At 37.6% G+C, this 17661-nt stretch overlaps 1 protein-coding gene and 1 non-coding gene across 2 annotated transcripts; both read left to right on the top strand.

Annotated features, from left to right (window-relative positions):
* Window positions 1–1364: 1364 nt before the first annotated feature.
* Window positions 1365–3040, top strand: LOC148548032 (uncharacterized). The gene is made up of 3 exons (XM_088497396.1): window positions 1365–1843; window positions 2499–2599; window positions 2869–3040. The coding sequence occupies exons 1-3, from the start codon at window positions 1556–1558 to the stop codon at window positions 2870–2872; spliced, it is 393 nt and encodes a 130-aa protein (XP_088353522.1). The 5' UTR covers window positions 1365–1555; the 3' UTR covers window positions 2873–3040.
* Window positions 3041–14376: 11336 nt separating this feature from the next.
* Window positions 14377–14484, top strand: LOC148548031 (small nucleolar RNA R71). The gene has a single exon (XR_015897293.1). It is a non-coding gene; the product is annotated as a small nucleolar RNA R71 (small nucleolar RNA).
* Window positions 14485–17661: the final 3177 nt, after the last annotated feature.

Below are 17661 nucleotides of genomic sequence, written 5' to 3'. Positions count from 1 at the left end.
TAGATTCCCATAGCTGTTGAGAACGCTCTATTTGAATTTCGGTAGCTCCAGAAAAGCTCTTCCGAGTGCAAGGAGGTCAGATCTGGATAGCATCTGCAGTGCTTTCTCTGTCTCTGAATTAGACTTTTGCTCCAGCTCCTCAATTTCAACCAGAAAATACCTGAAATTACATAAAAACACACAAACTCATAGTAGAATCCAAAAATGTGAATTTAACACTAAAACCTATGAAAACTTAATAAAAACTAAACAAAACACACTAAAAACTATATGAAAATAATGCCAAAAAGCGTATAAAATATCCGCTCATCATAGTCTCAATCAAAGAACTCAAGAGAATTTTAGAGAAGACTGTGGGCGCTTCAAGAAAAGATTGGTCCAAGAAGTTAGATGATGCTCTATGGGCAAATATAAAAGCCTTCAAAACCCTCATTGGCATGTCACTTTACCTACTTGTTTATAGAAAATCATGTCACTTGCCAATGAAATTAGAGCAAAGAGCATATTGGACTACCAAGTTCCTAAATTTTGATTCTAAAGCTGTGGAAGAGAAGAGGTTGCTTCAACTCTATCAACTTGATGAGTTTAGAGTTGAGTCTTATGAGAATGCTAAGCTATACAAGGACAAGACCAAAATGTGGCATGACAAGAGGATCTCAACAAGAACCTCTAAGCCTGGACAAAAGGTGCTTTTATTCAACTCGAGGCTTAAACTCTTTCCCGACACTACAAGAAAAATACCCATTCAGCCACACTTTTTTTAAGCTACATTTGAAAAGCGTAGCCTATTCATAGAATAGGCTACGCTTTTCTCAGTGTTGCCTGTTTTTTAGAGAAAAGGAAACACAATTCTGGCATCATTTAAAAAGTGTAGCCTTAGATATTATAGAAATCACTTATAAAGCGTAGCCGTATGTTAATATCTATGGGTACACTTTTATATCAAAGAGAGCGCTTTTTAAGAGTAGCCTATTTATTAAGTTTTGGGTGCGCTTCAAAAGTGTTGCCTAATGTATCTAAGTGAAATGTCCAATAACACTTAGTAAATTTTTTGAATTTTTCCCAAATGATACATGCGTACAAACACTTAGCCAAATCAGAAAACATAACCCTTAGCCACTGAAAACATAACACTCGATCATCACTACCCTTAGCTTTTCCCTTCTTCGCGCTACTCATCACCCCCAAATCAGAGAAAGGGATCGCCATCACCAGTCAACACTCACCACTCACCACTCACCATCTCCACCAGTCACTCATATTCGTCACTCACCACTCACCACGCCATCACTAGTCTTCATCGTCGCTTCTGTTCGCTGCGCTCTCACATTAGGTAAATTTTTTCCCCTTTTCGTATCCATTCAGCCTCACTCACGCACTCTCATCCTCCCTCAACTCACACACACGAAAGAGAAGAAATCAGAAAAGGGGAGCACAGGAAGAAGAAGAGAAGAAGAGAGGAGAGGGGAAGGAAGGAAAGAAACGACGACGCCGCATATGGCTCCACCGCTGTCGAGCGCCAGTGAAAGAGAGCTCGAGGGAGAGAGAAAACGCGATGGAGGAGAGAAGAAAGGGGTGCTTGGTCGCCGCTGAAACTCCACCGCCATTGCTAGGGCTTCTTCCACCGCTATCATCTCCTCAAGATTCAGATTCCCTTCTTCTCTTGCATCAATTTCTCGTTCCACGCTATCATCTCCTCTCTCTCCGCTTTTCAGATCCTCATTCAATTTCTCATCATCTCGTTCTTCTCGCCATCATATCGTGGTCAAAGCCACCGATGACTCTTCCAACCTATCCGGTGATGATCCTTTTCGATCTTTCCCGTGGTTCCAATCTGACTCTGGTAATCTTTCCTTCTTTTTCCTGAAATTTCATTCAAGTAGCTGGATTTTCCTTTCACTGATTGTTGTAATTGAAGTTCATTTCAATTGCGGAATTTGATTCTGTAGCGCTAGTTGTGATTGTGCAAGTTGTGAAACATATTTTTGTATATATAATATTCAAATGTGTGTGCTTTTTTAGAATATTTGAGCTGAAATCTTGAAAATTAAAATTAGTTTTTGTTGAAATGAAATGGTGGAGCTTTTGCTTCTTCTTTTCGATGTTTATGTGCTCTAAGTTATGGTTATTTTGTTTCTTCAAGGCCTAGTGATTTTGCTGCTTTAGTTGAGTTAGGTATTCTTCAAGTATAATTTATAAACTTTCAGAGGATTTTTAGGTTATTGAAGGGTGCAGTGCTTTTTGGATTCATGGCATTTGGTACTTTTTAAGTTTTAATTGATCGATAACTGAGATTGCCTTCATCAGAGTCTGCATTTTGGAAAATGATATACTGCTCTTTTATGCTGATGAGATTTATTTGCTAAGTAAAAAAAAAAAAAAGCGGCCTGGTTCACAAGCATCCCGCGTTCACGCAGGGTCCCGAGAAGGGCTGCACCCAACGGGTGTAATTTATTTGCTAAGTACTATATTGCTAATTTGTTTCAATGATTTCTCAGAAATTCAATGGGTTCATGAGGATAGAATTACATTGTTCACCGCTGATGGACTGGTGCAGATTGGAGGCTCCATCACCCCTCGCCATGTTAGCTCTTCAGATGTATGATTTTATTATGCAATTTCATTAATTTTTTCTATAATAATTTATTTAGGTAAAAAAGGTGACCCTATCAGTGCCGTTTCGGTTCTGTTAACCATGCTTGTTGGTGTTGGGGTTTTAACTTTTTAGGATTTATCTTGGCTTTAAAGAGAGAAGACCTAATACAAAATTTACGAAATCGCTTAGGAGTTATTTGATTTGGTTATGACTTATGAAAACACTTTGTTGTTGAATAGCTTAATATAAACTGGTTTTCTTTTGTGGTATAGGTAGTACCGAAGACTATTGGAAAAGATAGGATGCTGCTCAAGTAATGGATCAGGTTGAGGACTTGTGTTTTCTTCACTTTGCATCGATCTGTAGAATTTTTCTTCTACAAAATTCCTCAGCTGATTAAGAATATATAGTTATTTTGTTTACTGACATGATGGTGTTTGTGTTGTTGTAGTTAGTATGGGAAGGACTTGGACTCGGAGGAGGGACATATGTCCGAAACTGGGGCAGGTAGAATGATAAAACCGATTGTGCTCTTTTGTGTCTAATGAATTTCCATATGAACTGCTTCTTTCCTTGTTTTGCAGCCTAGTTTATCAGGCTATTTCAATAGCAAATAATGCATGCTGGGCTATTGGAGAACTTGCAGTTAAGGTATGTTAATGTTATGTGCTACATTCTGATTAAATTTTGTAGAATTGTATTGTGGCTGGAATCTAATTGGCTTAGTCAGAGTTATGTGCATAATGTAGTTTTAAACTGTTAGTTTCAAAAGCCAATTAGGACAAATGGTTCTGCTCTTTGTGATTGCTATTTGACTGTTATCTTTTAATTTTCCACTTATATATTTTTGTCTTATGAAATTTTTTTGTCTAAAACAACACTTGTTGGCACAATTGACAATAAATGTATGAATTTAACTAAATTTAACTAAATGTACCCACCGTATATTCACCTATTGGCACAATTGACAATAAATGTATAAATTTAACTAAATTTCATAAACAGAAAGTTTAACTTGTTTCTTAAAAGTACTTATTTGTAAATATTTTACTATTCTATTCTATTTGTGTTTTGAGGGAACTTTTTTAAGTTGGGATTGGGTTTTGGAGTGTGGACGGGAATTTCCAAAGGAGGAAAAGAAAAGGCTGAAAAAGCAAAACCTTAGCTTATGAGCATGTGAGGGAGAGGACGACTTTCTCACTTGATAACTCAAAACCGATCATATAATCTTAATCATGAGTCACACAACATGGCACTTGGCAAAGAGATGCTCATTCACCACATGTGACACCTTTTCTTGTTTATTGCTTCTGTCCCACGAATGGTTTCTGATTCATTCAAATATGTATTACATAAGGATAACCAAGAAAAAAAAAGGGAATTTCACTTACCATGAAAAAAAAAAGATAGAATTAAAGCTCAATCTATTAATTCTGGAAGAAAGCTCACTTGATTTAATGCTTGTTGCTTCTTTCCCTCAGATTATGTTATGCTAGTGTATAAGAGAGAATATTAATTTCTCAAAGTATGACAAATTAGTTGGCAATGCTTGACTTTTTTGCAGATGATCACGAGATTTCTGAGCACAAGGAATGTGTAGCAGCTGTAATTTTTGTGTGTAGAAGTAGAACCCACTACACTAGCCACTAATATCGGATTGCCAAGAAGCTCTAAAGAACAATCGTAATTAGGAATGTGCCTTAATAATACTATTATGAAAATCTCACTTCCTGTTATTAATTAGTCACAGGTACAGTATAGTACTTAATTACTTATTTCACATTTCCAATGGATATATATGTGTGTATATATATTAATGTAAAGTTGAGCGTACATATTAGGAGGTTAATAAAAAGAGTAGTAGGTTTGGTAAGCTTTCACTGCTATATCTTTATGCCTTTTAGGATGGCTGTGAATGCTATAAACAATGCTTGTAAGAGATATTGGCATTTGGGATTTGATGAGTTATAGGTTATTCTTTTATTGATGGGGTGATTCTTTTGTTGTTGCCTGTCAAAGTTGCTGCCTTTAGGCTTTATTTATAAGTTAAAAAAGAATTCACTTGGTTGCTGGAATTGATTGCAGATTTGAGTTATCTTCTGTGGTCACCACATTTTAAAGCAACAGCTCAAAGAAAAAGCGACAACTTTAAAAGATGAACTTGGAGACATGAAGGCCAAACAGTAGCAACAAGAGGAAGAGATTCATGGATTGTGGAATATGGTTTAGTTATTAGAAAATACTTATGTAAGATATAATATTTTAGTTTTTCGTAGAGTATTAGTAGTAAATTTTAAGTGGTCTCTTACTTATTTTGATATGACTATGCTTAATTTGGTGTGAGATGTATGAATATTCAAAATTAATTTCATTTTAATACTTTTGGTTCTTTATAAATATATTTTGTTTACAGATAATTTTTATTATTTAAATAAATTTAGTATAATTTTATTTTTATTTTTATTTTATTTTATTTAATTCATTTAATTAAAAATACAAAATTATATATGTAATTATATTATTAAATATTATATTGTACAAAAAATTATTGAAATATTAATTATATATATATATATATATATTAAAATTAAAAAAAATAATGAGGGACCTAAGACTACACTTATATAAAGTAGCTATAAGTATGCTATTTGTTACGTTTATAAAGTGATGCAGTAGCCTTGAAAAGTGTAGCCTATTCTTTTGAATTCTGGTAACCATTAGTGCTGAAAAGCGTAGCCTTTGGTCCTGGACAGCATCACTTGAAAAGCGTAGCCTATTCCCAAACGCCAAAAGCGTAGCCCTTGGTGCAGGAAAGCGTAGCCTTTGAGAATAGGCAACGGCTGAATAGGAATCACCCCAAAAAGCGTAGCCGTAGCCCAAAAAGCGTAGCTGTAGCCTAAGACATCATTTTTTTCACTTTTGGCTACACTTTTCAAGTGTACCTGAATGGGTATTTTTCTTGTAGTGCGAAAAACTGAAATCAAGATGGTTTAGACCTTTTATTGTCACCAAGGTGTCCCGTTACGGCCATATTGAAGTCATGGATGAGAATTCTTAAAGAAGATTCACTGTCAATGGTCAGAGATTGAAGCACTATCTTGGTGGCGATATCGATAGTTAGAAATCCATTCAAATCCTGACCTCAAGAGCTAACCATCAAGTTAGTAACATCAAAGAAGCACATGTTGGAAGGCAACCCAATTATTAGTAGGCAAGGAAGCTCGTGAACCACCCTAGGAACTTTTGTTGTATTCACATGCACCTATGACAACACCTATGCATAAGCCACTTCTTTTTGCATGCATAACCCCTCTTATGCCACTATATTTTGAATTTCTTTGTCCTTGAATGTCTCCCTCATTCACATGCATTGGTCACTCCTTTTGCATGCATGGTTCTTGCAAACCTCCCTCATTCACCCATGTACCTCTTTTGTTGACCAATGAATACCTATGCTTGGCCTCAATCACTTCCAAGCTCTTATCCCCTTGCATACATGCATTTTGAAGCCCTCACTCCCATGCACACCCTCCATTCTTTAGATTTCATCTGCACCACACACACCACTCTCCCTTTTCATTATAAATACATCCCCCTCCCCCATTCCTATCTCATCACTACACCCCACCTCTTATTCTCTTCATCCTTAATGAAGCCCTCCTCTCCCAACTCTTACTCATTCTTATCTTCTTCCATCATTCACATTCATCTCTCCTTGTCACCCTCCCCTCTTACACAAATAACCAAAGTATTCTTCTCCTATTTTCCATTATTCTTTTCATTCTTTACCTGGGGACAAACAAAATTTCTAATTTTGGTGTTTTTTTTTCTTGAGAAAACTCTAAACAAAAGAAATGGCACCCAAATCTCAAGCCTCCTCACCAAGGAAGAGAAAAAGGAAGGAACCTACTGACGAACGACTGAATTGAACAAGTTTTGATTTTTGCACTAGAATATGATTGACGTTGCAAGTATAGTCCATACCCAACAATTAGTCATCAGTCAAATTGAAAATTCAAAAGATAGTCAATTCAAAACCAATTCAATACCGAGAGTATTTGACTCCCGGGTCGTCTCCCAAGGAACACTTGAGGACAATGAGTGTACGATTCCGGTTGTAGTGATCAAGGGGTTGTCAATAAAGAAATGAACATATAAAGCAATAAAAGAACATGCAAAATTGTAATGATTGAACTAATGAAGAAATTAAAGAACCGACTATGTAATATAAACAAGTAAAGTATAAAAGAGATTAATATAGAAGTATATGAAAGATTGAAAACTTAAAAAGAGTCTTGGCTTGGAGTGAGCTAAGGGTCCTTTCCTTGTTGGAACCACAACTATGACAATTATGATAGATTAGTCTCACTTGATCAACTCTCACATCGGAAAGTAAGTTAAATGAGCATAAGTGTTCTTAACCCACAAATCCTAAATTGCTTGCTAATTGCCTTAGCAACAAATTAGCGTTAGTGAGAACAAGAACAATTAACAATCCAAGAATTGACACTAAATGTTGGACATTCCAACTCTAGGAACCCAATTGCTCACTTTTCCCAAGCCATGAGCCAAAAATTTAGCCTAAAACCATGGTTGACATTTTGTCAAACACTTGGTGGGCAAAAACCTTAAACATGGAAAAAATAAGAAAAGACTTGAAACTAAAAGAAACAATTGATTTCAATCAACAAGAATAACATAAGAAAGCATGAAACTAACATCAAACATCAAATTCATCAACAAGAAATTGAAATTGCAAAAGAGAAGTAAAATTGAACTATAACTTGAATTATAAGAAAGAGTAAGAACAATGTAACTATAAAGAGTAATAACAAGAAGATACTTACAATGGAAGCTAGAAAAATCCAAGATCAAACATGGAAATGGCACTTAAATGTAAAACCCTAACATAAACCCTAATAGAGATAATGCAAAACTTAGATAAAACTAAACTAAAAGCTTCCTACTACTACTCCTAAACTATCCTAAATGATATGCTATGTTATGCTCTTCATTTCCCTTCTAATATGAGCTAAAAGACTTCAGAAATGGGCCTCCAAAGCCTTAAAATCGCTAGTCACGTGCCATTTTAATGAGGTCATGTGCGGACACCTGTGCGGACGCACAGACGTGTGCGTCCACACACTTTGCGAAAATCCTTTCCTGTGTGTATGCACAAGCAGCTGTGCGCACGCACACTAGGCGATGCTTGAATGGTCGTGCGACGCGCTTGAAACGATCCACGTGCTCTGATTGGGTGCCTGTTGGTGCACAAAATTGTGAACATCAATGGCGCCAACAACTTGGTACGCACAATTGTAATCTCACTCTTTATCACAACTCCGTACAACTAAACAGCAAGTGCACTGGGTCGTCAAAGTAATAAACCTTACGTGAGTAAGGGTCGATCCCACGGAGATTGTCGGCTTGAAGCAAGCTATGGTCATCTTGTAAATCTCAGTCAGGCGGATTCAAATGGTTATGGAGGATTGATAATTAAAATATGAATAAAATATAAAATAGGATAGAGATACTTATGTAATTCATTGGTGAGAATTTCAGATAAGCGTATGAAGATGCTTTGTTCCTCCTGAACTTCTGCTTTCCTATTGCCTTCATCCAATCATTCATACTCCTTTCCATGGCAAGCTGTACGTTAGGCATCACCATTGTCAATGGCTACTTCCCATCCTCTAAATGAAAATGGTCTAAATGCGCTGTCACCGCACGTCTAATCATCTGTCGGTTCTCGATCATGTTGGAATAGGATCCATTGATCCTTTTGCGTTTGTCACACGCCCAGCACTCGCGAGTTTGAAGCTCGTCACAGTCATCCCTTCCCAGATCCTACTCGGAATACCACAGACAAGGTTTAAACTTTCCGGATCTCAGAAATGGCCGCCAATGATTCTAGTCTATACCACGAAGGTTTTAATCTTAGATTAGAAACCCAAGAGATACATATTCAAGCTTGATTGCATGTAGAATGAAAGTGGTTGTAACGCACGCGTTCATAGGTGAGAATGATAATGAGTGTCACGGATCATCACATTCATCATGTTGAAGAATGAATGGATATCTTAGAATAGAAATAGGCGTGAATTAAATAGAAAAATAGTAGTATTTTGCATTAATTCATGAAGAATAGCAGAGCTCCACACCTTAATCTATGGTGTGTAGAAACTCTACCGTTGAAAATACATAAGAACAAAAGGTCTAGGCATGACCGAATGGACAGCCTCCCAAAGCGTGAATATACAAGTTCAAAGATGATCAATATGATCCAGTGTGTTCAAAGTCAATAGCAAAAGGTCCTATTTGTAGAAAACTAGTAAACTAGGGTTTACAGAAATGAGTAAATGATGCAGAATCTACTTTCGGGCCCACTTGGTGTGTGCTTGGGCTGAGCATTGAAGCCTTCACGTGTAGAGACTTTTCTTGGAGTTAAACGCCAGCTTTTGTGCCAGTTTGGGCGTTTAACTCCAGCTTTTATGCCAGTTCTGGCGTTTTGACGCCAGAATTTCTATGCTGACATGGAACGCTAGTTTGGGCCATTAAATCTTGGGCAAAGTATAGACTATTATATATTGATGGAAAGCCCAGGATGTCTACTTTCCAACGCAATTGAGATCGCATCAATTGGGCTTTTGTAGCTCCGGAAAATCCACTTTGAGTGTAGGGAGGTCAGAATCCAATAGCATCTGCAGTCCTTTTTCAGCCTCTGAATCAGATTTTTGCTCAGGTCCCTCAATTTCAGCCAGAAAATACCTGAAATCACAGAAAAACTCACAAACTCATAGTAAAGTACAGAAATGTAATTTTTATTTAAAAACTAATAAAAACATAATAAAAACTAACTAAAATATACTAAAAACATACTAAAAATAATGCCAAAAAGCGTATAAATTATCCGCTCATCACAACACCAAACTTAAATTATTGCTTGTCCCCAAGCAACTGAAAATCAAATAGGATAAAAAGAATAGAATGTACAATGAATTCCAAAAACATCTATGAAGATCAGTCTTAATTAGATGAGCGGGGCTATTAGCTTTTTGCTTCTGAACAGTTTTGGCATCTCACTTTATCCTTTGAATTTCAAAATGATTGTCATCTATAGGATATCAGAATTCAGATAGTGTTATTGATTCTCCTAGTTCAGTATGTTGATTCTTGAACACAGTTACTTTATGAGTCTTGGCCGTGACCCTAAGCATTTTGTTTTCCAGTATTACCACCGGATGCATAAATGCCACAGACACATAACTGGGTGAACCTTTTCAGATTGTGACTCAACTTTGCTAGAGTCCCCAATTAGAGGTGTCCAGAGCTCTTAAGCACACTCTTTTTGCTTTGGACCACGACTTTAACCGCTCAGTCTCAAGTCTTCACTTGACACCTTCACGCCACAAGCACATGGTTAGGGACAGCTTGGTTTAGCCGCTTAGGCCAATATTTTATTCCTGTGGGCCTTCCTATCCACTGATGCTCAAAGCCTTGGATCCTTTTTATTTTACCCTTGCCTTTTGGTTTAAAGGGCTATTGACTTTTTCTGCTTGCTTTTTCTTTTTTTTCTTTTTTTTTCTCTTTTCTTCTCCTTTTTTTTTCGCCATTTTTTTTCTGCAAGCTATTCACTGCTTTTTCTTGCTTCAAGAATCATTTTTATGATTTTTTAGATTATCAATAACATTTCTCCTTTTCCATCATTCTTTCAAGAGCCAACAATTTTAACATTCATAAACAACAATTTCAAAAATATGCACTATTCAAGCATTCATTCAGAAAAATAAAAGTATTGCCACCACATCAAAATAATGAAACTGTTTTAAAATTCGAAATTCATGTACTTATTTTTCTTTTTCAGTTAAAAACATTTTTCATTTAAGAAAGGTGATGGATTCATTTTCATAGCTTTAAGGCATAGACACTTAGACACTAGTGATCATGTAATAAGACACAAACATAAATAAACATAAAGCATAAAATTCGAAAAACAGAAAATAAAGAACAAGGAAATTAAAGAACGGGTCCACCTTAGTGATGGCGGCTTGTTCTTCCTCTTGAAGATCTTATGGAGTGCTTGAGCTCCTCAATATCTCTTCCTTGCCTTTGTTGCTCCTCTCTCATAACTCTTTGGTCTTCTCTAATTTCATGAAGGAGGATGGAACGCTCTTGGTGCTCCACCCTTAGTTGTCCCATATTGGAGCTTAATTCTCATAGGGAGGTGTTGATTTGCTCCCAATAATTTTGTGGAGGAAAATGCATCCCTTGAGGCATCTCAGGGATTTCATGATGAGGAATTTCCTCATGCTCTTGTCCATGAGTAGGATCTCTTGTTTGCTCCATCCTTTTCTTAGTGATGGGCTTGTCCTCATCGATGAGGATGTCTTCCTCTATGTCAATTCCAGCTGAATTGCAAAGGTGACAAATAAGATGAGAGAAGGCTAACCTTGACAAAGTAGAGGACTTGTCCGCCACCTTGTAGAGTTCTAGGGATATAACCTCATGAACTTCTACTTCCTCTCCAATCATGATACTATGGATCATGATAGCCCGGTCTTATAGTAACTTCAGACCGGTTGCTAGTGGGAATGATTGAACGTTGAATGAACTCCAACCATCCCTTAGCCACGGGCTTGAGGTCATGCCTTATTAGTTGAACCGGCTTCCCTCTTGAATCTTTCTTCCATTGAGCGCCCTCTTCAAAAATGTCTATGAGGACTTGGTCCAACCTTTGATCAAAGTTGACCCTTCTAGTGTAGGGGCATGGATCTCCTTGCATCATGGGCAAGTTGAATGCCAACTTTACATTTTCTGGACTGAAATCTAAGCAGTTCCCCCGAACCATTGTAAGCCAATTCTTAGGGTCCAGGTTCACACTTTGATCATGGTTCTTGGTGATCCATGCATTGGCATAGAACTCTTGAACCATTAAAATCCCGACTTGTTGAATGGGGTTAGTGAGAACTTCCCAACCTCTTCTTTGAATCTCATGTCGGATCTCTAGATATTCACTCTTTTTGAGCTTGAAAGGGACCTCAGGGATCACCTTCTTCTTGGCCACAATTTCATAGAAGTGGTCTTGATGGACCTTCGAGATGAATCTCTCCATCTCCCATGATTCGGAGGTGGAAGCTTTTGCCTTCCTTTTCCTCTTTCTAGAGGTTTCTCCGGCTTTAGGTGCCATAAATGGTTATGGAAAAACAAAAAGCAATGCTTTTACCATACCAAACTTAAAAGGTTTGCTCGTCCTCGAGCAAAAGAAGAAAGAAGAGAGTTGAGGAAGAAGAAATAGAGGAGATGGAGGTGGGTTAGTGTTTCGGCCAAGGGGGAGAAGTAGTGTTTAAGATGTGTGAAAATGAAGGGGTGAAGAGTGGTTTATATAGGAGTGGGGAGAGGGTAAAGTTCGGCCATGTATTGGTGGGATTGGGAGGGAAAGTGGTTTGAATTTGAATGGTGAGGTAGGTGGGGTTTATGATGGATGGGTGTAGATTGGTGAAGGGTTTATGGAGAAGAGAGTAGGATTTGATAGGTGAGGGGTTTTTGGGGAAGATGTATTGAGGTGATTGGTGAAGGGTATTTGGGGAAGAGTATTATGAAAAGGTGTGAAGAAGAGAGAGAGTGAGTTAAGGTTGGTGGGGATCCTGTGGGGTCTACAGATCCTGAGGTGTCAAGGATTTCTCATCCCTGCACCAATTAGGCTTGCAAAACACCCTTTGCTGCCAATCCTGGCGTTAAATGCCAGGTTGCTGCCCATTTCTGGCATTTAACGCCAGCTTCTTGCCCTTTTCTGGCGTTAAACGCCAGTCTGGTGCCCATTTCTGGCGTTAAACACCCAGAATGGTGCCAGACTGGGCGTTTAACGCCCATTCTGCTGCCCTTACTGGCGTTTAAACGCCAGTAGGCTTCTCCTCCAGGGTGTGCTATTTTTCTTTCTGTTTTTCAGTTTGTTTTTGCTTTTTCAATTGTTTTTGTGACTTCACATGATCATCAACCTACAGAAAACATAAAATAACAATGGAAAATAGAAATTTAACATAGATAATTAAAATTGGGTTGCCTCCCAACAAGCGCTTCTTTAATGTCAGTAGCTTGACAATGGGCTCTCATGGAGCCTCACAGATACTCAGAGCATGATGATGGCCTCTCAACACCAAACTTAAAGCTTAGTTGTGGCCTCCCAACACCAAACTTAGAGTTTGAATGTGGGGATTTTGTTTGACTCTGTATTGAGAGAAGCTTTTCATGCTTCCTCTCCATGGTTACAGAGGGAGATCCTTGAGCTTTAAACACAAGGGCGTCCTCATTCACTTGAAGGACCAATTCTCCTCTGTTAACATCAATCACAGCTTTTGCTGTGGCTAGGAAGGGTCTGCCAAGGATGATGGATTCATCCATACACTTCCCAGTGCCTAGGACTATGAAATCAGCAGGGATGTAGTGGTCTTCAACCTTTACCAAGACATCCTCTACAAGTCCATAAGCCTGTTTCCTTGAATTGTCTGCCATCTCTAGTGAGATTCTTGTAGCTTGTACCTCAATGATTCCTAGCTTCTCCATTACAGAGAGAGGCATGAGGTTTATGCTTGACCCTAGGTCACACAGAGCCTCTCAAAGGTCATGGTGCCAATGGTACAAGGTATTGAGAACTTTCCAAGATCTTGTCTCTTTAGAGGTAATTTCCGCCTTGTCAAGTCATCCAGTTCTTTGGTGAGCAAGGGAGGTTCATCCTCCCAAGTCTCATTACCAAATAACTTGGCATTTAACTTCATGATTGCTCCAAGGTACTTAGCAACTTGCTCTTCAGTAACATCTTCATCCTCTTCAGAGGAAGAATACTCATCAGAGCTCATGAATGGCAAAAGTAAATTCAATGGAATCTCTATGGTCTCAGTGTGAGCCTCAGATTCCCATGGTTCCTCATTAGGGAACTCCTTGGAGGCCAGTGGACATCCATTGATGTCTTCCTCAGTGGAGATCACTGCCTCTTCCTCCTCTCCAAGTTCGGCCGTGTGGGTCATGTTAATGGCCTTGCACTCTCCTTTTGGATTTTCTTCTGTATTGCTTGGAAGAGTACTAGGAGGGAGTTCAGTAACTTTCTTACTCAGCTAACCCACTTGTGCCTCCAAGTTTCTAATGGAGGATCTTGTTTCAGTCATGAAACTTTGAGTGGTTTTAATTAGATCAGAGACTATGGTTGCTAAGTCAGAATAGCTCTGCTTAGAATTCTCTGTCTGTTGCTGAGAAGATGATGGAAAAGGCTTGCTATTGCTAAACTTATTTCTTCCACCATTACTATTGTTGAAGCCTTGTTGGGGCCTCTGTTGATCCTTCCATGAGAGGTTTGGATGATTTCTCCATGGAAGATTATAGGTGTTTCCATAGGGTTCTCCCATGTAATTCACCTCTTCCATTGCTGGATTCTCAGGATCATAAGCTTCTTCTTCAGCTGAAGCTTCTTTGGTACTGCCTGTTGCTACTTGCATGCCAGACAGACTTTGAGAAATCATATTAACTTGCTGAGTCAATATTTTGTTCTGAGCCAATATGGCATTCAGAGTATCAATTTCAAGAACTCCTTTCTTCTTATTCGTCCCATTATTCACAGGATTCCTTTCAGAAGTGTACATGAATTGGTTATTTGCAACCATTTCAATAAGTTCCTGAGCTTCTGCAGGCGTCTTCTTCAGATGAAGAGGTCCTCCAGCAAAGCTGTCCAATGACATTTTGGACAGTTCAGACAGACCATCATAGAAGATACCTATGATGCTCCATTCTGAAAGCATGTTAGAAGGACACTTTCTGATTAATTTCTTGTGTCTTTCCCAAGCTTCATAGAGGGATTCACCTTCCTTCTGTCTGAAGGTTTGAACTTCCACTCTAAGCTTGCTCAATTTTTGAGGTGGAAAGAACTTTGCCAAGAAGGCATTGACTAGCTTTTCCCAAGAGTTCAGGCTCTCTTTAGGTTGTGAATCCAACCATGTTCTAGCTCTGTCTCTTACAGCAAAGGGAAAAAGCATAAGCTTGTAAACCTCGGGATCAACCCCATTGGTCTTGACAGTGTCACAGATTTGCAAGAATTTAGCTAAGAACTTATGAGGATCTTCTAATGGAAGTCCATGAAACTTGCAATTCTGTTGCATTAGAGAAACTAATTGAGGCTTAAGCTCAAAGTTGTTTACTCTAATGGCAGGAATTGAGATGCTTCTCCCATAGAAGTCGGGAGTAGGTGCAGTAAAGTCACCAAGCACCTTCCTTGCATTGTTGGCATTATTGTTATTTTCGGCTGCCATGTCTTTTTCTTGTTTAAAAAGTTTTGTTAGGTCCTCTACAGAGAGTTGTACTTTAGCTTCTCTTAGATTTCTCTTCAAGGTCCTTTCAGGTTCAGGATCAGCCTCAACAAGAATGTTCTTGTCCTTACTCCTACTCATATGAAAAGAGAGGAGAAGAAAATATGGAATCCTCTATGTCACAGTATAGAGATTTCTTGAGGTGTCAGAGGAAAACAAAAATAGAAGGATGAGGTAGAGAAGAGAGAATTCGAACTTATCAAGAGGGACAGCGTTTGAATTGCTGATAATGGAGAAGTGTTAGTCCTTTAAATAGAAGGATTTTAGAAGAGGGGAAAAATTTTCGAAATTAAAGTAAAAGAATTTGAAATAATTAAAAGAAATTTTAAAAATTTGGTAAATGATTTTCAAAAACTAAGATTGGGAAAGAAATTAAGTGATTTTTGGAAAAGATTTTGAAATTAGAAAATTAATTTTGAAAAAGATGTGATTGAAAAGATATGATTGAGAATCAAATTAAAAAGAGAAATTTTTAAAATTAAAGTTGATTACTTGACTAACATGAAATTAAAAGATATGATTCTAGAATTAAAATTTGATCATTTCTTAATAGACAAGTAACAACTTGAAAATTTTGAGTTAAATCATTAATTGTAGCAAGGATTTTCGAAAATAATAATAAATTAAAAAAATGGAAAGAAATTGATTTTGAAAAGATATGATTGAAAAGATATGATTTGAAAAAGATTTGATTTTGCAAAATTATGAAAATTTGGAAAAGATTTTAATTAAAAACAAAATCTTCCCTCTAGTGTCCTCCTGGCGTTAAACGCCCAAAATGCTACCTTTTTGGGTGATTAACGCCTACCTTGGCTGGCGTTTAAACGCCAGTTTTCCTTCTTCATTGGGCATTTTGAACACCCAGCCTTTTCTATGTAATTCCTCTGCTGAATGTTCTGAATCTTCAATTCTCTGTATTATTGACTTGAAAAGACACAAATTTAAAAAAAAAATTTGAATTTTTAAATGATGAGAAACAATAAAAAAAATGCAACTAAGATCAAATAAACAAGGCATGCAAGACTCCCAACTCAGAAGTTTGTATACTAAGGACTATAACAATTTAAAAATGCATGTAAGAAACAACAAAAGACACAAAATAAGAGAAATTAAAGATCAGAGCAATGGAATCATCAAGAACAACTTGAAGATCAATGAAGAACATATTATATATATTCGAAAAATGCAAAAAGAATAAAGACATGCAATTGACACCAAACTTAAAAATTGACACTAGACTCAAAAAATATTTTTGATTTTTATGATTTTATAAAATCTTTTGGTGATTTTTTTCAAAAAGTATATGGAAAAGAAAATAAAGAGATTCAAAATTTTTAATGAGAATTCCAGGAATCATTGCAATGTTAGTCTAAAACTCCGGTCCAGGAATTAGATATGGCTTACTAGCCAGCCAAGCCTTCAATGAAAGCTTCGGTCCAAAACACTAGACATGGCCAATGGCCAGCCAAGCTTTAGCAGATCATTACTCTCAACAGCAAAATTGATAGAAATCAACAAGCTCTTGTGATGATAAGTTAAAACCTCGGTCCAAAAGATTAGACATGGCTTCACAGCCAGCCAGACTTCAACAGATCATCATGAAACTCTAGAATTCATTCTTAAAAACTCTGAAGAATAGAATAGAATTTTTTTTTTGTATTTTTGAAAATTTTTTCGAAAATAAAAAGTAAAAAGCTTAAACATAAAATAAAATTACCTAATCTAAGCAACAAGATGAACCGTCAGTTGTCCAAACTCGAACAATCCCCGACAACGGCGCCAAAAACTTGGTGCACGAAATTGTCATCATCAATGGCGCCAACAACTTGGTACGCACAATTGTAATCTCACTCTTTATCACAACTCCGCACAACTAACCAGCAAGTGCACTGGGTCGTCCAAGTAATAAACCTTACGTGAGTAAGGGTCGATCCCACGGAGATTGTCGGCTTGAAGCAAGCTATGGTCATCTTTTAAATCTCAGTCAGGCGGATTCAAATGGTTATGGAGGATTGATAATTAAAATATGAATAAAATATAAAATAGGATAGAGATACTTATGTAATTCATTGGTGAGAATTTCAGATAAGCGTATGAAGATGCTTTGTTCCTCCTGAACTTCTGCTTTCCTATTGCCTTCATCCAATCATTCATACTCCTTTCCATGGCAAGCTGTATGTTGGGCATCACCGTTGTCAATGGCTACTTCCTGTCCTCTCAGTGAAAATGGTCCAAATGCACTGTCACCGCACGGCTAATCATCTGTCGGTTCTCGATCATGCTGGAATTGGATCCAGTGATACTTTTGCGTCTGTCACACGCCCAGCACTCGCGAGTTTGAAGCTCGTCACAGTCATCCCTTCCCAGATCCTACTCGAAATACCACAGACAAGGTTTAGACTTTCTAGATCTCAGGAATAGCCGCCAATGATTCTAGCCTATACCACGAAGGTTTTAATCTTAGATTAGAAACCGAAGAGATACACATTCAAGCTTGATTGCATGTAGAACGAAAGTGGTTGTCATGCACGTGTTCATAGGTGAGAATGATGATGAGTGTCACAGATCATCACATTCATCATGTTGAAGAACGAATGGATATCTTAGAATAGAAATAGGCGTGAATTGAATAGAAAAACAATAATACTTTGCATTAATTCATGAAGAACAGCAGAGCTGCACACCTTAATCTATGGTGTGTAAAAACTCTACCGT

The sequence above is a fragment of the Arachis ipaensis genome, chromosome B8 (assembly GCF_059453495.1).
Source record: "Arachis ipaensis isolate K30076 ecotype BB chromosome B8, ASM5945349v1, whole genome shotgun sequence".
Lineage (NCBI taxonomy): Eukaryota > Viridiplantae > Streptophyta > Magnoliopsida > Fabales > Fabaceae > Arachis > Arachis ipaensis.
Note: the sequence above shows the minus strand (reverse complement) of the source record. Positions and strands in the feature narration are given on the sequence as shown.